The sequence below is a fragment of the Labeo rohita genome, chromosome 20, assembly GCF_022985175.1.
Source record: "Labeo rohita strain BAU-BD-2019 chromosome 20, IGBB_LRoh.1.0, whole genome shotgun sequence".
Lineage (NCBI taxonomy): Eukaryota > Metazoa > Chordata > Actinopteri > Cypriniformes > Cyprinidae > Labeo > Labeo rohita.
In genome coordinates, this window is record NC_066888.1 from 3,638,721 (window position 1) to 3,661,901 (window position 23,181).

Sequence of the window (23,181 nt, forward strand, 5' to 3'; positions counted from 1 at the left end):
AATACGTAGTATGTTTTCATCCACAGGTGGCTTTCGGTGTCGATTTAAATTTTTTGAAGCAAAATAACAGCTCTTTCCAGCATGCAGTTGAGCTGTGTTTAAAGGGCATGGTGTTCGATATCAGATACCCATTCTTTGCGGTAAGATAGTTCATCCAAAGTTACTCCCAAGTAGTAGGGTAAAGCTATATAATCTTTTTTTCCCTTAAGCTTCATCCCAAGAATTGGAAGACTGTGCAACAAATTAAAGATGCAGTTGAACTCCTGCGTAAAACGGGAGAAAATGGATACAAAACAGGAAGACAGCAATAGAAAATGGAGAAAACGTCCCCAATGACATTCTCACACAAATCCTCAAAACGGCAGGTATGTGGCTCTCAAGTGGCTCAGACATGAAATGCCTAAGTGTATTTTCCCTTTGCACAGGTAATACTTAAATTGGCTGCAAAATTGTGCAAATGTAAAAATTGTAATGTGTCATTTAATTCAACGTCTTTTTTAAAATAAACCATTTAATGTTATACTACATTTAAACCAAACAATTGTGCATCAGCAGCGTAGCAGATCTATTCCACCAAGACCAAACACATTAACATTGTCATGTGCATTACCATGCCAATCCCTCCGAGAGTTGTCCTGACAGAAATGTTAATAATCATAAGTACTAATAAAATTTAAAACATTAAGTAGAGCTCCTTAACACTTTCTATTTTTTACTTTAGAGGAGGAAAATGTTAATAGTGCAAAAGATCAGGAGCAGATGTTGGACAATTTTGTGACTTTCTTCATTGCTGGTGAGTTTCGGCTTTGTTTAATTTTTTCATTCATAAATCCTTGCAGTTATAAACAGTGCTTGATTCTGTTGCAGGGCAAGAGACAACAGCCAATCAGCTTTCATTTGCAATAATGGAATTAGGGAGACATCCTGAGATATATAAGCGGTAAAACACTTCTTGGAAATGAATGTATTCCATCAGCACTGTTTTACAATGCTTTATACTTTCTTTTCCTTCCCAGGGCTAAAGCAGAGGTGGATGAAATCCTTGGGACGAAAAGAGACATTTCATATGATGACCTTGGAAAATTCACTTACTTGTCTCAGGTTTGTTTGTTCTTTGACATGCGACAAACACAAATAGTTTTGTATTGATTTCTTCGAATGGTCTTTTGTGTTTTTGACTTAATGCTGCAGGTGTTGAAGGAAACCCTGCGTCTGTACCCAACTGCTCCAGGAACCAGTCGTTGGATACATGAGGACATTGTTATAAATGGGCTGAAAATCCCAGCGGGCTGTTCAGTTACTGTGAGTATTGGCTGATTCTGTCACCATCATGGTACCGGCCCAGTGTGGCAATTCTAGTGACAGCTGTACTCGAATTGAACAGTGAAAGAAAGTCATTGTTTAGCAAAATTATGTTTTCAAAATTATATTTATTAGAAATAAACAATGGCGTCATAAATGTTACTAATTTTATTGTATATGTATTTATAACATTTTAAATAACTTTTGGCTCTTTCCATACAGTTCAGTTCCTATGTCTCCCAAAGAATGGAAACGTATTTTAAAGATCCTATGAAGTTTGATCCAGAGAGATTTGATGTGAATGCCCCAAAGTAAGTCATTACTCAGTCTCATTTTAGAATGTTTCAGCTTTTTTCCCACATTCACCACATAATTATGGTAATTATGTGATGTTTACAACCTTCATCTCTGAATTATTCATTTGAGGTAACACTATTATTGCAGTGAATCTGTGTAATTTGTGTAATCATTTGACAAAACAATACAACAACTCTGTGCTAGCTACATAGTGTTCCCACATGATATTACATGGCTTAGAGTCTACAAGTTGTAATTACAAGTTCAACTAGGACGTGTGCTTTTTTTCATAATTCTGCTATTTACTATGTGAACACACCATGTTACACCACATTATGTTGTGACATTTTTGCATGAAATTTGCTTATTTGTAATTGTGTTTTTATATGTAAGGCCTTATTACACCTACTACCCATTTGCACTTGGTCCACGAATCTGTCTGGGGCAGGTCTTCTCACAGGTGATGAAGTGCACACATACACACACACACACTTGTTGTGTTTCCATGTTTTATGGGGACATTCCATAGGCGTAAGGGTTTTTATACTGAACAAACCGTATATTCTATCACCCTACACCTAAACCTAGGCCTCACAGGAGACTGTGCACACTTTTGCATTCTGAAAAAAACTCATTCTGCATGATTAATAAGCCTGTTTCCTTATGGGGATCTAAAAAATGTCCACAAGGTCAACATTTACTGGTATTACTATCCTTGTGGGGACATTTGGTCCCCATAACATGATAAATACGAGGTACACACACACATTTGTACCTGCCTTTCTCCTTTAGAATTTTTAGACTTTAAGAACATGCAGACTCATGTATTTGATTCATTTAGATTTAATTCCAAATTGGTGTGATCTTGACCACTCTGTTGTGTTTCTACGTTCAGATGGAGGCAAAAGTTGTGCTTGCCAAACTGCTTCAGAGATATGAGTTCAGCCTGGTTCCTGGACAGTCTTTCGACATTAAAGACACAGGAACTCTGCGGCCCAAGAGCGGAGTGATCTGCCACATTAAACACTGTTCATAGGATGTGTTTATGACCCTTGTTTTGTGACAACTTTCCTGTATGCATCACATTTACACATTAACCTGAGCACAGATGTTTTAACTTGCTGATCATTTATGAAATTTATTAATTTTATTCTGTTTTATCGAAGTCCTTCATTATGGTGATTTAAAGTTTTAGTTTAAATACATTGTGTAAATTATTTAAAATTAACATTATATAAACATACATGCTCCATGAGAACCAACCAACCAATTGAGCATTTAAAGACACAAATAGTTGTTTTTGAACCATTGGATAATTTCTCCAGCAAATAGAAGGTAAGGAAAAAGGAGCACTGATAAAGAGCAATACAATTTAGTTTATCTATATATCTCCTCCTCTCAGGTTTATATAGGGTGGTAAAATAATCCTTTTACATGGTTGAAAATTATTGTTTCTCCTCATACACGTGGCGCTCAACTTTTGTGGCCTTAAATGCTCGGTTTTGGGGTCAACAGCTTCTTTAAAAAAGGTAATTCTGTTTTTTTTTAGCTTGTTTACTGTATACCTTGTCACATAGCTTTCAGACATCGTTCTATTGTTGTAGGTCAGAAAATGACAAGGAGGCAGCTTCCTGCAATTGTTTTCCCCCCGCTGGGTGTGGTTTTCAGATTATGACGCGTGTCTCTCTGTCTATTTCAGTGAAAATTTCAGTGATGTTAGTTAAAAAGTATCTGGTATATGTTTAAAAATGTCAGAAGCCTAAAATATTCTGTTTATCTGATTTTAAAGTGGTCTTATACAGTAGTACACACTATATGCTGCCTAACCAAAGAGATTAAAGAGGTTAAAATCTAGCTGTTTAAGTGGTGTATTTTTGTTATTAAAATTTAGCGTTTCTTATTGGTATTAGGTGAAATTGTAGCATTTTTTTTTTTTTGGCTAAAGTACAAATGTAATATATTATAAACATGTCTGATGAAAAAGCATTTCCCGGGCAGGCCCCAGCGAGGATCGAACTCGCGACCCCTGGTTTACAAGACCAGTGCTCTAACCACTGAGCTATGGAGCCAGCTGTGGCAGCACAGTTGAAGAAAATGCTATTTAATCATAAAGTCAAGTGTGATATTGCGGAATAATGCAAATTCTAGATGTTAAAAATAAAGTGATATTCCTTAACCCTTTCTTTTTGAGTAGTGCGTTATGTCCCAAAAAAGCTCGGATGTGACAATTGACAATTTAATATATATATATATATATATAAATATAAGAATTAATTGAGATCGAGGTTAGTTATTAAGGCATTAAAGTAAAAAACGAGTAAAGATTTTATGTACTAGCCAACCTAAAATATTTTTTACGGATTGTTAGTCGATGTTTTCGTCGCCTCGAAAAGCCTAAAAGTAATACCCGGATGGAGGGTTTTTTTTCTGTCCACTAGAGGGCGAAGTTCACCAACATAACTCTCCACAATAACATGTTGCAGTAGTACGATAAAGTGTTTTTGTTGTCCAAACCACATGTGTCAAACTCAGCTCGGTGAGGGGCCACTGTCTTGAGTGTTGTTCCAACCAGCTCCAAAACACCTGCCTGGAGGTTTCTACTAAATATTGAAAACCTTGATCTAAACACTGCAGGACAGTAGCCCTCCAGAAACCAGGAGCGCTTGGTGTCGCTGGTCTACAGCGATATTATAAACGGTTGTGGTCGAACCAAAAGGCGTTTAAATAAATAAATAAATAAATAAATTTAAACAATTACTCAAAAATGTCATGTAAGGTTGTACTTAAATTGAAACATATGAGACTACGGGTTTGAAACCATACTTTCGTTCATTTAAGTGAATGCTTTGCAAATATTTAATACATTATTGTTGTATAGTTTTCTAGAAGCATGAGATTAAACAGTCTTCGGTGAATATTTCTTAACATAATATTAGCCTACAAAATACTAATACGCTTTTTCAATGTATTTATTTGTTTATTACTATTCATTTTTTTATTCTAGGTTAAAATAGTCTTAAATGTTTTGAAATAAAGATCTTTTTACTCTTGTCTGCTCTTATCCAAACGAACTTAGAGTGTGTTTAAGTATACATGTTTTGTTTGTATGTTTCCTGGGAACCAATTTATGCTATTTTAACTAACCAAAAATAAATCGGTCTTTAAAATGTTTTCAGGTTTACACTTTCTATTCACTTAAAAATGAATGAATGAAATCTCCTACCGTAAACATATCAAAACTTAATTTTTGATTAGTAATATGCATTGCTAAGAACTTCATTTGGACAGCTTTGAAGGCAATTTCCTCAATATTTGAATTTTGAATTTTATTTATTTATTTATTTATTTTTGCACCCTCAGATTCTAGATTTTCAAAAAGTTGTATCTCGGCCAAATATTGACTCCTATGACTGGTTTTGCGGTCCAGAGTCACAAATGGGAAAATTAATTATAATTAAATTAGGCCTAAACATAGGTTAATAAGTTAAGTATATATCAAATAACTATTAAAATTTCTAACTATTAAACTATTAAAATCTGACCGTTTGAGGGAATGCGGTGCTGTCTCTTTAAGAGGGCAGATCCTGCTTTTTGCCTCTCATCTCTGAACCTGCTCAGAATCCGCTCGGATCATTTCACACCAGTCAAGGGGAAGAACCGAACCCGAGACCCTGAACATTGACACACGTGAGGAGTTGAACGGCAAACCCCTTCACATCTGATCTTTGAAGTTTCCGATGAATTTTAACGTGAATATGGGCATGTTTTTAATGAAGGCGGTGTTTACGGTTGTTATTTTTTGAAATAACGTTACAGCTGCTCTTGAAACCTGTAAGATCACGCGTGTCTAAAGGATTTTTTTTTCATGAGAAAGACATCGATTCATTTACAACGATGCTCGTGGATATGTGTATCACGCATATTTTAGGATATTTAAATACACGCGTGATTGTAAAGTTATCGGTAAGTGGGGCGTTAATAAAGGTTTGACGGTTTGAAAATAAATTTGTGTGGAATACAAATCGGTTCATGCATAGTCTTCCATTTTAAAGGGATTCCCGTGAATATTTGCATAATCTAATACGTGAATAATTGCCTTTTAATGCTTTTTTATATTGCGTTTTTCTGGTGGGACTGAAACACAGCGCTATGTTAGATCTATGTTGAATATTTAACCCTGAGACTGTTCCTCTATAAGAATCATGATGGCAAAACATTGTCCTAATGATGATCTGAGTAAGATCTCTGATGATGAACTGGTCAGATGGAGCAAAGAGGACTTGATTAAGAGACTAAGAAGGGCTGACAGTGAGAAAATGAACCTAATGCTAGAACATGGGAACATGATGAAGGACGTCAACCGCAGACTGCAGGTGCACCTCCACGAGATCCGCAATTTAAAGGAGATCAACCAGAAACTGCAAGACGATAACCAAGAGCTCAGGGAACTCTGCTGCTTTCTTGATGATGATCGGCAGAAAGGTAAGAAGCTGTCTCGGGAATGGCAGAGGTTTGGGAGGTATACAGCGAGCTCCGTGTGGAAGGACGTGAGCACCTATCAGCAGAAACTCAAGGAGCTGGAAGCCAACCAGGAAAACATTCTTCGGGAGAATGCAGAACTGAAGGAGATCATTCTCATGTTGGATGAAGATAGGAATGGAGCAGGATCTAGGAGTTCAATAGACAGCCAGTCCAGTCTGAGTAACTTGAATGGAGGTTCGGGCACTGTCAGAGATGTTGGCGATGGCAGCAGTACCTCCAGCGGTGGAAGCGCAGGCAGCCCTGATCATCATCATAATCATATACACAAGACTGTAGAAACCAAGATTGGCACCATAAGACGATCAATGGATGATCTCTCTGCTCCACATCATCACAGGAGCATCCCCAATGGGCTTAATGGTGAGTAGATTACTTTTTTTTTTTTTTCCACCACCATCATTATTTAAAACCCCAGTTAAATCGAAATCGAGTTTTGTGGCTATTAATTCATGTCTTTACGTTTTAATGCCATTCATGTTAATACACTCTTAAAAAGTTGACAAAATTAATTTGTATCAAATATACACATTTAAAGGAATAGTTCACAAAAAAAAAAAAAAAAATTGCTGTTCATTTGCTCAGTCTTAGGCCATCCAAGATGCAAGTGACTTCATTCTTCAGTAGAACAGTGAAGATTTTTAGCTGAACCCATGGTTCTTAAAATGCCAGTGGCTCATAAAATGAACAGCTGCCGTCACTTTGAGAGTCAAAAAAGCATATTAGGCAACATAAAATTACTGGTTTAAATAACTGATTGACCACTTTGTTTACATAACCACATAATGACATAACATATATGCAATTATATTATTAAAACACCCAAAAATTATTCGTTTTACATGTTTTACATGTCTAAGCATATAAGGTGAAAAAGCTAAGCTTAAAACTGCATTCCATAATTTTTTTTTGTTAGAGAGTCAATGTTCAAAACTATCTCCCTTAGCATGATTCACAACGGAAAGCTTAATACTCTTTGTGTCATTACGTCACATCTAAAGAAGGAGTCCCGGCCGGCTAGTAGGCTATATCACGTGAGTGGATGCTGCTGGTGGCACATCATTTATAGCCTCTTTTTAGAGCAGCTGGAGTAATTAAACTTGTCGTTTTCAGAATAGAGTCTCTAGTGGTGGATGTTGGTAATAAAACACAAGTAAGTGACTGAAATTAAATGATATTTCAGTTTTAAATATGTGGGATTACACTGTACTTACAAAAGATTTGTGTTTTTCAAGAGAACGAGTTCTAAGGCACATTAAATTGCATTTTGGGGTCAATGACATCCGAATGGTATAACAGTTAGGGATTACACAGTACAGAAATTGAAATCTACAGATGCTAATACACACTAAATAGCTGCACATAGTCACGTAATGTTGATGTTGTTAACATTAACAATTTGACAACAAAGGGTAACAATAATAATAATAATTTTCACCATTTGACTGGATTCTAAGCTAATTTTGCGATTGTTAGATTTAATCACCATTGGTAGCGCAATTTATTAAATATTATTATTCTTTTTTTAGTTGGTCAGAACAAAACTGGCAGACATGATGACATTTTCCAGTGAAACTTCTTATTTGGGTCCTACTTCCAAGATGTAGAATCTAATTCCAAAGTACAGTGAATATCCACACTGGTGTGTTGACTGACATCCCACACATAACACCTCAAACATTCAAATTATCTGCGCTAAAGAGCCGTGCCAATGCACAACACACGTAAAGAAGATAATTCCGCAAATAACTGCAATTGTAGGTATGAAACAGAGATGGCAACAAAGAGGCAAAATTTACAGGTTGCAGCTTTAATTGACTCCCCTTTTTACATAAATCATGAGAAACCATAAAAACTTTAATTTGCTACTTCATTGATGTGCTTGGTTCACACTTGTATCAGGAGCTCATCAGTAACTGAAGTGCTGAAAAAGTTCATAGGATCATATACACTGGTCGGAGTGTCTGTCAGGCATGTCTAAAACTAAGTTTTGATTGAGTAACTTTTAGATCTGTGCTGCTTAAGCCACAAACTGTTTCAGTCGGTTCAGTCCGATTTGGTGAACTAGTTCATCACGTTCACTAAAATGAACTGGACATCACTCTGGACCATTAACCTGAAACTATGGATTATAGGTAATGTTATAAATAATGTTCATTTTCTTGCACAGACTGATAGTTTTGCTTCTTAAGACCTCTATATATATCGTCAAGAGCCACAGGTATTCATTTTGTATTGCCTGATATGCTTTTTTTGTCTGTCAAAGTGACAAAGTGACATTGACATTTTATGAATCACTAATGGATCATGGTTTCAGCTAAAAGTCTTATTTACTGTGCTACTGAAGAAAAAAGAAGTCACCTACATCTTAAATGCTCTGAAGGTGAGTAAATTAACAACAAATAGTCATTGTTAGGTGAATATTCCTGGAAGTCTTTGTCTTACAGAAAAACAAACCAAAACTACTGATTACTCATCTTTCATTAATGGGCGTGTACAATTGTTTTCTCCAGTCAAATTCTATTTACAGTAAAATGAAAAGGTCCCACATATCTAATAAGTAGGGATCGTTTGAGTTAAATAAACATTACTTAATGTTTTAATTGGAAATATGTAAACAGAAAAACCTGAACTTGTCAAGCCATTTCATTGGGTATTTAACAGTATTGCTCACCAATCTTATAACTTGGAAAAAAATCATATTTGAGATTGGAGGTTTAACACAGAACAGTGAAATGGATGACTTGATTTCAAAAAGCTGTTTAACTAATACTAGCATGGTAAGTGTAATCATTTCCTGATGCTTTCGTTTTAAGTTCAGTACGTAATATGAAACTGGAAGAACAAACTTTGCAGAGCAGCTTGGGTGAACAATGTACTAATGTAAATATAGTAAATGTATGTACTTAACTGGTAAGTGTTTAGATCTTACAGCGTTACTGAAGATGTAGATAATTACCCCAGTGGTAATTACCTAAATCACCTTAGATCAATTAAACAACAGTATCGCTTGCATCGAGTGTGGACTTGAGTGAAGGTCCCATGTTAATTGCTTTTACAAGTAAATCGTGTGTATGGATTTTGGATTTGCTGATGGTCTTTGTTTCTTGTGCCGTGGAAGGGCTCACAAAAAGAAATCAATGCGATCACCCTGTTCAAGCACTGAACACCCACATGAGCTGACTGTTTGATAACTGTAATGAAATGGCATGTTAAGCCTGGCTTTAGCTGCACTTCAGCAGCAGCAGGATTTCAGATGAAAGGACAGTATTGTGCTACACACAGGCTGTTCTGACTCTCAGTTTTGAAGTGGTGGTGGATTGGCTAGCTTTACAATTGCTTTTAATATATATATCAAAATTGACGATGTTTAGTAAGTATAAAATGACCTAAAATATCAACTTTAAAACATTAGCGATTGTTTGACAATGGATCATGGTTAGGTCTTACTTTTGCTGTCTTATGCTTACAAAGACTGTTAAATCATATAATAATAATTAATATTTTGCTTTATTTATTTATTTATTTTTTTGCTGTTATTAGGACTGTTGCGAATTGTTTTTGTAAGCACATTTCCCCAAAATTTTTATTACCAGATGGATAATAAAAAATGTTCTTGTCACTGAAATGCAACTTTTAATTTTATTTAAATTGACAAATTTACAAGTATTTATACACTCTATTATTTAATCTGTTGTTATTTTTGTTTGTAAGATTTTATATATACACAGTCATGTGAAAAAGTCAGGACACCCTATTGAATTCCATGGTTTTCTGGTCCTTGGCAGGTCTTAAAATTTTGAAAATAAATCCTCAGATAAACATCATCACATGACATATCACACTGTGTCATTATTTATTTAAGAAAAATACAGCCAAGATGGAAAAGCCATGTGTGACAAAGTTAGGACACCCTATAATTCAATCGCCTGTAGATCCGCTTTTAGCAGCAATAACTTGAAGCATTCATTTTCTGTGTGACTTTATCAGTCTTTCACATCGTTCTGGAGGAATTTGGACCACTCTTCTTTTAAACGTTCCTCCAGTTTATTGAAGTTTGTGGGCATTTGCTTATGCACAGCTCTCATCACAGCATTTGAGTCAGAATGAGCTCTGGACTTTGACTGGGCTATTGCTACACCTTGATTCTTTTCTTTTCAGCCATTCTGTTGTAGATTTGCTGGTGTGCTTGGGATCATTGCTGTTGCATGACCCAATTTTGGCCCAACTTTAGATGTCGGACAGATGCCTTCGCATTTGACTCTAGAATACTTTGATATACAGAGGAGTTCATGGCCAGCTCAATGACTGTGAGGTACCCAGGTCCTGTGGCTACAAAACAAGCCCAAAATTATCAGCCCTCCTCCAACATGCTTGTTTTTTGGTATGGGGTGTTTGTGCTGATATGCTCTTTAGGTTTTCACCAAACTTGGTGCTGTGCATTACGGCCAAACATCTCCACTTCAGCCTCGTCTGTAAGGACATTATTCTAGAAAACTTGTTTTTTGTTCAGATGCAACTTTGCAGACCTAAACTGTGCTGCAGTGTTTGTTTTTTTTTTGTTTTTTTTTTTTTAGAAAGAAGAGACTTTCTTTTTCCAAGCCTTCCAAACATGCCATTTTTGTCCCATATTTTTGTTGTAATGGTATTGTCATGAACTTTATCATTTAACATGTTAACTGGGGCCTGTAGAGTCTGAGGTGTAGTTCTTGGGTTGTCTGCCATTTCTCTGAGCTTTACACGGTCTGATCTTGGGGTGAATTTTCTGGGACGTCCAGGAGAGGTGTCTGTTTTAAATTGTTTGGAAATGGCCGTATTACTCTTCTCAGATTGATGGCAGCAACAATTGCTTCTCCAGGATGTTTGCTGATGTCTTACCTCCTTGGCATTGTATTAACACACACCTGAAGGCTCAAGACCAGCAAACTGCCAAAGCTTATGCTTTTATAGAGGTGCTCAGACTTGCTGATGATCAGTTAATCAAATGTGTTTGATTAGCAGTGCTTGACTGTTATTTACCCTCTTAATTCCAATGTTAACAGTAAGGGTGTCCTAACTTCAGTGAATAATGATACGGTGCAATTTGTCATGTGTTGTTGTTCATCTGAGGTTTTATTTTTAAAATTTTGAGACCATCCAAGGACCAGTTTTTTTTTTTATGATGTCCTGATATGGAAAACCATAGAATTCAATAGGGTGTCCTAACTTTTTCACCTGACTTTATATATACACACACACACACACACACACACACACATATATATATATATATATATATATATAACCTTATAAACGATTTACGAAAATAACAACAGATTAAATAATAGAGTAAGAACAGGTATTGTTTTGATTTTAGGACAATTTTGATGGAAGGTTTTTCAACCTACTGAAATACGCAACACAAAAATATTTAATATATAAGTGAAGTTTTAAGTTGTAATGTAAATCATTTTATATTGCAGCTAGGCTAAGTTGTAACTTGCATACACTGATGCAAAATTTGAGGTAGAACCAATTTTCACTCAGCTAGTAGCACATTAAATGTGAAATTGTATTTTCTTGTAAAACATGATGGGGGGGTTAAAAACAGAATCTTCACAGCATTTATTTGACGGGTTTGATCAGATTCGCCACTTCTACACAACATGGTGGTCTACCCTGATCTAGGCCTGTTGCTTGTGCGATCAATGAAATACATTTTATCATGGTTAAATCCTCTGAGGTCAATGTGTGTGGTCTGGATTCAATCTGTGGTGCAGTGCCATTTAATAAGACGGTCAGGCTGAGCGCATATGTTTGGAGTGTGTGTCTTGATTCCACAGGGATTCCTCAGACATGCTAACAGCCATATGAAGGTGTTAAGTGAGTGAAGTGGGACTTGTGGAGGTATTTGCTGGAGACATTGGCTAGTGGTAAGGCAAATAGACAGTGGATGGATTGGAGAGTGTGTGTGTATATGAGGTCCCCTGCTCTCTTTCCTGCTTAAGGGGTCTCATCAATCAGTCGAGCCGTTGGCTGTCCCAATGCACAGATGGTGCTGCGGTAATCATCAGAGACAGGTTCATATTTCATCACAATGTTCGATCCCAAGCTGTGTTGCACAACTGCTCACAACTCTATGGTTTCAAGACTTAAAGCCTTTACACACAGGAAATAGTGCTGCATTGCTAGCATATTCTAACACTGGTTTCTGTGGACAACATATTTGATATTATCTACATTTTGATTGTAATTTAGATTTTGAAAGCAAAACAAGATTCTGTCCAACAAGTGTCCGATTGAACTTCATGCACATAAACCATGTTTTGCATGGTTTCAAATCTACTCTCTCTCATTATCTCCTACAGTGATATGGCATATGTCTTTGTGTCAGTCAACCTGATCTTTTGTTAGTTTAGAAATGTTTAAATAATAGAGCGCTCAGATTTATTTCTAAAATCAAGATGAGAAAAGACATTTTCAAACCATGGGTTCTCTCTCGAATTGCAAAAAAGATTTTACAAATGCATTTTGTAGTGACAAGTAAAATAGGCATGCGGGTAACTTTTTGTTTTGAAACAGTCCTACCTCAAATATGATTTCTGAAACCAAGTTACCACATAAGGACTACAAATACCAAAGAAGTTTATTTACATGCCAAATTAGACCAATCAAAGTTGTAGGAGTTATACTTTATAATAAATAAAAACAGGATTTTTTTCATTTTGGACCATAAGGGAACATTTATTAGAAAAGTAATATGGCAGTGTTAAGTTTATGTTTGTGTTCAACAGTCATAAAATCCACAAAAATGCCTAAAATATTACCGTTAACTATAGTGTCCATCAAAATGTCACAGTTATTGGAATTTACATTTTTCCTGTGTTTTTTGTTGTTGTTGTTGTTGTTGTTGTTTTTTTTAATTATTATTAACTTAATTTAACTATTAATGTAATAATAATACTAACACTAATAATAAATGTTGATGTAAATTATTTTCTTTGTTTTTTTGTTCCTAATATTATAGGCATTCTTGGTTATTCTGGGTTGTTGTTTTTTTTTAAATAATTATTGTAAATTATCTTTTTTAAGTCATTTAAAAAAAAGTTAATACCGTTATTAGCAGTAATGTTTTTTTTCCTTTTAATAACTGTTTATTTTGCATTCATGCATGGGTGTGTGTATGTATTTGATATAGATGTATATTTCCCTTTGGCTGTTTGAAATATTTTGTGATGTTTTGTTGTTTTTTTTCTTTTAATAAATATTTGATCACAAAAAAAGTTATTAGCAGTAAAGGGGAAACTATGAGTGCTTTATACTTATGTATTTCAATATGAGCGTAAAACAAAAAAACAGATCAAAAGTAGAAAATGGCAATGGGATAAGACTTAGAGGGGGTATTATCTGAGCAGTGGGCCCAGGACTCCAGGGAGGTAAATTAGGACAGGCAGTCTTGTTGCATCTAGTATGTGTGTTATTGGGTAACTTCTAAATGGATGTCGGAATCTGTATGGATTTTTAGTTTGAAATTTAGCCAAATTGAACTTTGGCGGTGAATGTCTGCATCTCTTAAAAACTTGATGGCATCCTACAGCTTTAGAAATGCAATTAGGGCTGTACAAGTAATCAAAAACAAAATTCCTGGTGTTGTTATTAAACCACAAAATCGTATCTAGGAAGCAACTTAAAATGATTATGTATCCAAATGTTTATCAAATTGCAATGCAAATCAGTTTTTTTTTTTTAATGCAGTGCTTGTAGCGTTTTGGCAGTTATATGAGTCAATGTGTTGTCTTGGTTTATCCAGATAGATTAGGTTTAATCCTGACAGGTTAATTTTGGCAAGTTTGATGTGGCACACGAGTAATAGCTGAGATGGTTAAGGATGCAGATTATAAAAGATTCCACACAGATTAAAAAAGTTAGAAAAAAATCTCTTGATGGCCTATACAGTCTTTATGTCTGTCTGTTTTTGACCGTCTTTGGTTGTATGTTCCTGAGATACCTCATGAGGGATGTTTCACCTTGCATCAGTGGGTGGTAAAATCACTGAACCCAGTGTAAGAATGAGGGCAGTGACCTTTTGAGGGTCAAAGTGAGCCTGATAAACTAGTTCAGCCAGTTCTTTACAACTCAATCATTTGCCAAGCCCACAGATTGCATCTTAGTGTGATGACGCTGTATAACATTCATGGAATTTCGGATTCTAAACTTTTCATTTTCATATTTCTATTCGTTTCTATTATTTTAAAGGAACTCTCCACTTTTTTTGAAAATAGGCTCATTGTCCAACTCCCAGGGACAAGAATGGATACTCTTGCATTGCCATATAACTCGGCAGAGTTCTTTAGTCAGGTTTTTTCCTTTTCTTAAATATATCATCTACAAGTTTAAAGGGTGTGCCACTCCGCTGACCACGCGTAGGAAGTGTTGCTCTTTTAAAACTTGTTTTTCTGGTATGCACATGACAGATGAATCACAACGTGGTATTGTTAAACAAAACTTTCTATGTACTTTATGCTGTCAGAGTATGTAGGACATTAATGAATCCGTGGCAGATTTAAAGGGCAAAGAAAATACAACAAGAGACCATATTTTACACTTTATGTGTGGCTCGGAAATAGTGTCAGTTCTTGTTTATATTGGTTGTTTGGGCCCAGGAGAACAGGCATGAGATGGCACACAGAGACTCTCTCAGCTGGCTTTAGTCAGACAGAAAGGCAGCCTGTCACGAATTCCCACATTCCATATTAAACAATGGTGAGTCCTTTCGCAACAACCTGAATAAAGAGACATGTAAGACTCACACATTGAACCCCACGTGAGACGATACAAATTGAGATAAGACAAGCGTATAGTTTAAATAACCACTAGTCTGCTCCCTCAGAAAATGGTAAAGCAGTATGTCTGTAAATGTTCTGTGTTAAACTTTTTCAGATTTTATTTGTAGGTTTATAAAAAAAAAAAAATAGCAGCAGTGGTTTTATTTAGCTTTTTTATTAGCTGTAGCACTGACCGCATGCTGTGCTTCAGCTGTTAAACCACTGACGTAGTATATAGAAAAAAATGGTCATTTGCTCACCCTTCTGTCCCAAAACCCTGGTGAAAAAAACAGCATATGCTGGTAGGTATGCTTTGATGCTGGTTAGGTATGTTTTGATGCTGGTTTAAGCTGGTCCTTAGAGAGAGTAAATAATGAGACATTTTTCATTTGTTGATGGAGAATGTATCTCAAGACCCCTGTGTTCTGTTCCATTCCATTCTAGTTGTTTTTGAACACAAGAACATGCCCTCTGCTACACTCCCTAAAGAAACGAGTCTAATCGCATGTCAGGTGAACCCCAAACCAGCCTTATTATTCTTATTCAGGGCTTCCTGAACACCAACTAGCAATTCAGACTGCTCACTGGTTATCGACTATGAAAACAGTTTTGCACATCACTATTTTTTTTTTTACCACCTCCACAAGTAGTGTTCATGACTAGAGCTTGTAAAGCCGTTTCTAGCATGAATCCAGGCTTTATCCAGGTGGGAATGCATTGATTTTCTGTGTATTTATTGCTGCCTAATGAAATGCTGTGTAATGAAGTTGTTAATGAAGCAACCAGGTGGCACATTGGCAGGGCACTAGCTGCTCCAAAGAACACAATCAGCAATCCGATTCTGTTGATGCACACTGTGACCTTCATCTTGTGTCAGGCAAAAGTTAACTAAAGTGTCCCCAATGTCATCAGAGGCCAATTTGGAGGGAGCTTTTCCTGTGAGCGTCAGCCATTTCTGCAATCTGCCAGGAGAGGGTATTCACTAAACAAATTCACAAAGTGTGTCTCTGTCTTTCACCTTTGATGTTTTGTCCCAGATGTTATTCTGATGACTTTGTCCAATTTGTGGCATGCAATTGCTGGACCTTGCCTTTTATCTTAACACATGTAATATTTTCTTCACCAACTTTATTGTGGGGTTTTCTTATTTTTTTTTTTTTTTTTTTTTTTTTAATGGATGAATTGGTCATTAATATCCCACTTTCAACTTCATCCATTGGCCCCATGCACATAGTGTAATTCCTAAAAATGAAGCCCCTAAAAGGACATGGTGAGAACAAAAATGATGTTGTAGGAATAATTTGAATGCTTTTGCAAAAATTTTAAATTCTCCTGAGAAAATTTGATAGATAGGGAAAACTATATTTCAGCGCATTGCCAGTCAACACAAAGTTTTATGAGCAATGCAATAGTTTTTCGAGAGAACAAATTATAATTTTCTTCCCATTTCATAATTTTTTTTTCTCACCATCATGTCCCCTTAGGGGCTCCATACCTGAAATACCCAAAACGGGATCTTCATATTTCATATGTGACTATGGACCACAAAACCAGTCGTAAGGGTTAGTTGTTTGAAATTGACATTTAGACATCAACTGAAAGCTGAATTAATAAGCCTTCCTTGATGTATGGTTTGTTAGGATAGGACAATTTTTTGCTGAGATACAACTATTTTGAAATCTGGAATCTGAGGGTGCAAAAAAATAAAAATATTGAGAAAGTTGCCTTTAAAGTTGTCAAAATGAAGTTCTTAGCAATGCATATTACTAATCAAAAATTAAGTTTTTGTATATTTACGGTAGGAAATGTACAGAATATCTTTATGGAACATGATCTTAACATTTTAATAATTTTTGCCATAAAATAAAAATCATTTTGACCCATACTGTAATTTTTGGCTATTGCTATAAAATATACCTGTGCTACTTAAGACTGGTTTTGTGGTCCAGGGTCACATATTTCCTTTTGCTTTTGAGGAATGAGTTGTCTGCCTGTCCATGTTTGCTAGAAAGAAGTGACCATCTGCAAGACTAATTACACTGATCATGTCTGCATGCAAAAGAAAAACTTTCTGAGCTGGGTTGAAATGTCTGTCCTGTAGACTTTTAGTTTTGATGTGGGTTACACCCTTTCTGTCACACCATTCAGACAGGATTCGAACTCTGTTGGCGTCCCAATCCTCATAAGAGGACGGGATTCGAGGTTTGTGACCAGTACACCAGTGGTCTTATTTTAGCAGATCTTGGGATGATAGACTTTTGCATATTTTTTTGCAATTTACAGTGCTTTCTGGAGAATTGTGGAACCGCTGAATTGTTGAAAATTAATGCCCACCTTGCAATTCAGCCATGACGCAAACCGTTTTTTAGGTTTCCTTCTCTAAAATATTTTCTTACCTCAGGGATTAAGCGTCCTGCTCAGAAACAGACCAAGCCACTGTTTATAGTTTGGAAAATTTCTAAATTGTCTGTCATCGAATTTTCTTGACCACTGTCTTGCTGTGGTTTTTGCTGTATTAAGTCTGCAGCAGTCTAAAGAGCTTATCTAAGTGTATTCATAAAAGAACAGCGTCTTTGAATGATAACATCCTTAAGATATCTTACACTGTTTGATTTTGCTCTTAGGTGCTCTTAGGTTTTTAGCCATGCAGCAACAGAGAATTCCACACTTTAGGAAATTCTAGAAAATTCCACACTTTAGGAGCTGTGAGACAGACAGGTCTTTATAAATCAGTCAGTAAATGGCAGATACTGTAAATAAATCTAATCTATTTTTGTGCAAGGAACATCCATATCGGCTTAGATGAAGCTGTTTATTACCAACTATTAACTATAATTTGATTCTGTCCTCTTTGCAATAAGGCTCATCCATATTTTAGTCTTTGTAGCGTTTGTTCTGTTTTGATGATAAAGTTTAAAGTGGGACAATTTATATGTAATACTTTTGTGGAACATTTTATCTTCTGCTACTGAGGTGATGTTGCAACTGTTTTTATTTCACTTTGCAAGCATTTTTTTAAATTAAGTAATTTTAAATTAATTATTTTTGTTGTTGTAAACCCTTTTACTTAATTGACTTAACCGAGACATGACATGAAATATTCTTGTGCTTTTAAAAAAAACTTTGCATGAGTATTTAAAATGAACTAGTGAAAACAAAATGGTAAGAAACAAATAGTCAACTTCTCTTTACTTTGATTTTAACTTAAAATTTGCTGTTAATTTTAAATAAGACAATTGAAATATTGTCAACTGTACATTTAAATGAAAAGTAAAGTAAACAAAAAGTTTCCTTTATTATATCTAGTATATGTGTGCAAAAGAGGGTAAAGAAAAAAACTGCAATCAAGTAATCAGAGTCTATTTTTTCAAATAGCTCTAGTCAAAGTAGTTTATAGAGCAGAGAAAGATCTGAGCAGATTAAACTCTAGATGCATTTCTGGAATAAAGCAAAACCCTCCAGCATCAGTCTGCTGTTGCTAGGATACCATTTTTTGTGTTTTTGGAGTATGCGCTATCCTCTCCTGTGGTATTGTCACTAATTGTGCTATTTTTTAGCTTCAAAGGAGGTCAAGGCTTGTTTCAAAAAATGCCATCAGTCACTCATTCGCCAATGAATGAATGCAACAACAATTGTCACTCAAATGAAAGTATATTTCTAGTTAGAAACAAGCCTGAAGATTGATACATAACAAAACTGCAGCACACGTCAGATGTCTTTTCAGAGAAACTGTCCTTACGCCAGGGACACTGTCCCTGCTGTTCTGAATACTCGGAATGAGGTTGTTACGTAACCCACACTAATTGGGAAACTCACAAATCCGGTGAAAGATATCACCACTGGTTGAGCTCAGTTTTTTCTTCACCACAGATGTGTCAGTCAGGGCTTTGCAAAAACTGCACTGAAGCCGTTTCCATCAGATGAAGTCAGAGCTTGCCTGAGGTCTCCGCATTGCGGTTTCATCTCTGGCTCCATCAGCGCCCAGTGGGACCAGTGAACACTTGGTGGTCAGAGATTATACAGGACGCTGGTTCAGTGGTAGGTACTAAAATGAGCGAGAATACTTTTGAATATGACCTCAGGTCTCTCACAGGGACCTTACAGACATTTTGAAATGTCACTTGGATCTGTTGTAGGCAAGAGCCATGTTTTAAAATTCACACCTCTACTATCCCACAAGGAGACCACAATAGTCATACTACTGCATGCACATGCACTTTTATGTACCGAAAAATCTTCATCCCTTATGGAAAGATATGGCTTGGAGAGCGATGCTGACATGGCTGTGGTTCATTAGCATGTTGAAGTAATGTTTTTCCAGGGTCAGTTGCATAATATGTGGAAAGATAATAATAAGGAGACCTGACCATAGAAGCATAAACATAGGCGCCGTTAAATATGCCCAAGCTAAAGCCATAGATTTTAGAAAAACAGTCTTAAGTAGCACAGGTATATTTGTAGCAATAGCCAACAATACATTGTATGGGTCAGAATTATTGTCAAAAATCAATAGGATACTAAGATCATGTTCCATGAAGATATTTTGTAAATTTCCTACCGTAAATATATCAAAATGTAAGTTTTGATAAGTAATATGCATTCCTAAGAACATAATTTGGACAACATTAAAGGCGATTTTGCACCTTCAGATTCCAGGTTTTCAAATAGTTGCATCTCAGCCAAATATTGTCCTATCCTAACAAATCATACATCAATAGAAAGCTTATTCATTTTTAAAAATTGACCCTTATGACTGGTTTTGTGGTCCAGGATCACAAAGACTTTAATCCTTCATTGTAGACAAAATGACTTCTAGTTCTTTGAAAAGATTGTGGATTGTGTAAAAGACACAGCCTCTAAATAAAACTAAATTGACACAAGCCAGCATAGAATCAGCACTTGCAGAATTAAGCAGAAAATGGATCTGTAGTTTTTACTAATGTAGTGGATATAGGCAGGGGATTTCTTGAGTGTAAGTTTTCATAGTTACCATGTTCAACAAAAGGCAGTGTCTAGTTCTTCAGACCTTACAAGGTACATTAGGTAGTGATACACCAGTATATCATGCAGACTGATGTCCACTGTTTGACCGTTTTAAAATGATCAGTATGTAGTATTTAAGTATCCACAAACATCCACATATTTTGGGATCACTGGGTACACCTTCCAGCTTTTTACAATCACCTAATGAGCTGCTAGTCATCTAAAATAGCTTTTAGATTGTTTCAATTGAATTGAAAGCATGTCAAGTACTACTCTCAGTTACAGTTCCTCTACAAAATGTGAGTTGTTTACTGATCTACTTTTTCCATTTGTTGAAAAAGTTTTTTTTCTTTCTCTAAATGTCTTTCATATACCACACTGCCAAGTGATGTGAGAACAGCGGTAGAACTTCAGTATTCCCCAGTTGCCTTGTTAAGTTTCTTGTGAAACATCTTCAGTCCACTGCAAGCGCCATACATTATAAATAGCAGTTATAACGGTTATATAAAACCACAGTAGATACCAAAATGGTCTGAAATGTTTTGACTAAGAACAAGAATTTGAAAAAAGACAAATTTGTAAGTGCCCACACATGTTGGTCTGACCTTCATGTCAAATTCCTGAGCTATTGAGAAGTCAGTTCAGTAATTTTGGCTGGTTTTTCTTTTTTTCCCCTGAGACTATTGCCATTTGCTTAGGCTAAGAAAGAGAGAAAGTCCCATTCTTGATTTAAGCAGAGATTTAGAAATTTTATCTGAAAGTGAATGATGTTGAGGCTAGGATTAGTCAGATTAGTTAGTATTTTCATGTATGCAAATAAGAAGGTAACTGATGCCTCTAAATAATGCCTGGTTGATTGCACAGCATGATTATGCTTATTCACACTTGAATAAGGTGGAGAATGTCACAATGTTTTTTTTTTTTTTTTTGTGAAAGATCAAGTCTTATGAATCCACACAATAGTTTCATGAAGAATAGACCAACATTTATTTTCATATTGCATAATCACCTCAAACTCTAAGATCACGGTTCATAGCTCATAAGGATCCTGTGGGTCTTTTTGACTTGCTGTATTCCATCCACATTGTAAAATATTTAGCTTTTTCTCCAATGACCTCTGCAATGTTAGTGGTCCATGGTGGAGGAGTAGAAATTTGTACTTGCCCAGAAACAACACAGATAATTGAAGTTCATGTCTTCCTAGATAAACACATTGGCGTCTTGGGTTACATAAGGGTTCCTCTCGCCAGTGGTGAGATCACACCATTTAGCCGGCTTAGACGATGCACTGAAATTCTGAGGCTTGTGGTGTCAGCGTTACTTAAAACTGTGGAATCCGCTAGAATTGTACCGCAGGCGCTCTGCCTGCCGCCCAACAGCAAACAAACAGCTTAAATACTCCAGCCTGCCCTGTGTCTGTTTGTCTGCTCTTAAGAGAATTAAAAGTGAAAGGCAAGTCTACACGTGATCTGAATGAGAGCATAATAGATAGGCAGGTGATTTTCTTTTTTTTTTTTGAACGTAGTTTTCATAATTACTATGTTCAACAAATGACTATATCTGGTTGGTCACACCTTATGTGATACGTTAGAACTAATGATTCACTGATGTCATCCAGGCTGTTTCATTGACCAGTATTTAGCCATATTGAGATTATTAATTACATTGCATTCTGAAATTTATGTGAATTCTCCAAGTAAATGTCAAATTAAAGGAGAAGTCCACTTCCAGTAGAACAATTTACAGATAATGTACTCACCCCCTTGTCATTCAAGATGTTCATGTCTTTCTTTCTTCAGTTGTAAAGAAATTGTTTTTTGAGGAAAACATTTCAGAATTTTTCTCCATATAATGGACTGATATGGTGCCCCGAATTTGAACTTCCAAAATCTTGAACATTTTGGATGACAAGGGGGTGAGTACATTATCTGTAAATTGTTGTTCTGGAAGTGGACTTCTCCTTTATGCTGATGACATAATTTGTATAAAAAATGTATTAAATTAGAAAAGCATTTTCACTGGAAAAACTGGACTAATCTGATCTGTTGTGTCAGCGACCCCACGTAGTAAATGATATTTTTTAGGCAGTCAGCTATATTTTATATTCAGCCATCCAACACAGACAGGTTAAAAATAAAATGTCATGTTAATTTAAAAAGTACATTTGCTTTGACTTCAACACAAGGCAATAAGAACAAGAGGTTGTATTTTCTGAAAGCACCGTAAAATTTAAAAGGTCTGGGAGCTCTAGCTCGTAAAACAGATTAGTGTAACAGTTTGAATACTTGGCCTCACTCATCTTAAAGGGAAAGTGTTAAGTGTACTATTTCTGCATCAATTAGTGGCAGTAAACAGAATGACAAAAATAATGACTTTTAAAACTCCACCCATCTGCCATTGGCTGGAAAAGCTGACACTGATCTGGAAAAACATCAGTGTTGTAAAAGACAATTTAAATTTAGAAATATTACTGATTTGACCGCTCTGACACTATTGGATTAGAACAAAACTTGACCTGAGCTGGATAGTTACACTATGGACTACTTGCACTTAGCCTCGTGACGTACTTCCGTTTTGAAATCGTAGGGCTCAGTTATTTCCGGTTATGTACATTTTCAATGCGCTGTAATCATGTAGTTGACTTAAACGCCTATTAAAATGAGATTTCGCGGGATGATTTCCAATTCGCAAATTTTCGGAGACGGGAGAAAACATATTCTGATAATTATTGCGTATAGAATTTTCCAAACTCAACGGAACGTGAAGTTTTAATGCAACATAAACCGATCTGAGAAAGCAGTGACTGGTAATCATACGTGATTGTTCACCACAGGGTGTCAGTGCTCTATAGTGGCCTAATCGCGATGCTGCAGTTTGTAAAATCTGATGAATAAGATCACAATGAACCTTTATTTATCTGTATTAAATATGTTAGTCACTATTCTGTGTCATATTCTGTCATCATTTCACTGTATGTAGTCTAATGCCAAAATATGAGTATTCAATCGTCGCACTGTCAGCGTGTTACTGTTAAAAATTATTTTAAGGTTTAACATCGTTAAATAAGGCAGTTACCGCACATTCATTCAGCCATTTTAAACAATGGAATAAGCAGTATGGGCTCGGAATAAGAGCGCCAAGGCACACGAACAAATTAGCCATGGTTCTACTACAAATAAAAGCAAAAAATGCAATTGAAGTTAAACCATAGAACAACAAATTCATCAGGTATGAATTATGATCAGTAAAAGAAAAA

General features: G+C 35.9%; 1 protein-coding gene, 1 non-coding gene and 1 pseudogene across 3 annotated transcripts in view; 2 read left to right on the forward strand and 1 right to left on the reverse strand.

Annotated features, from left to right (window-relative positions):
• The window catches only part of LOC127183028 (cholesterol 24-hydroxylase-like), a 54,293-nt pseudogene extending 50,840 nt beyond the window's left edge, over positions 1-3,453 (forward strand).
• Positions 3,454-3,595: 142 nt separating this feature from the next.
• Positions 3,596-3,668, reverse strand: trnat-ugu (transfer RNA threonine (anticodon UGU)). Its single transcript has one exon. It is a non-coding gene; the product is annotated as a tRNA-Thr (tRNA).
• Positions 3,669-5,224: 1,556 nt separating this feature from the next.
• The window catches only part of ccdc85cb (coiled-coil domain containing 85C, b), a 44,999-nt gene continuing 27,042 nt past the window's right edge, over positions 5,225-23,181 (forward strand). For both annotated transcript variants that reach the window (XM_051138827.1, XM_051138828.1), the window contains exon 1: positions 5,225-6,501. In XM_051138827.1, coding sequence (XP_050994784.1) covers positions 5,802-6,501 — 700 coding nt within the window. In that variant the 5' untranslated portion in view covers positions 5,225-5,801. The remainder of the gene's footprint in view (positions 6,502-23,181) is intronic.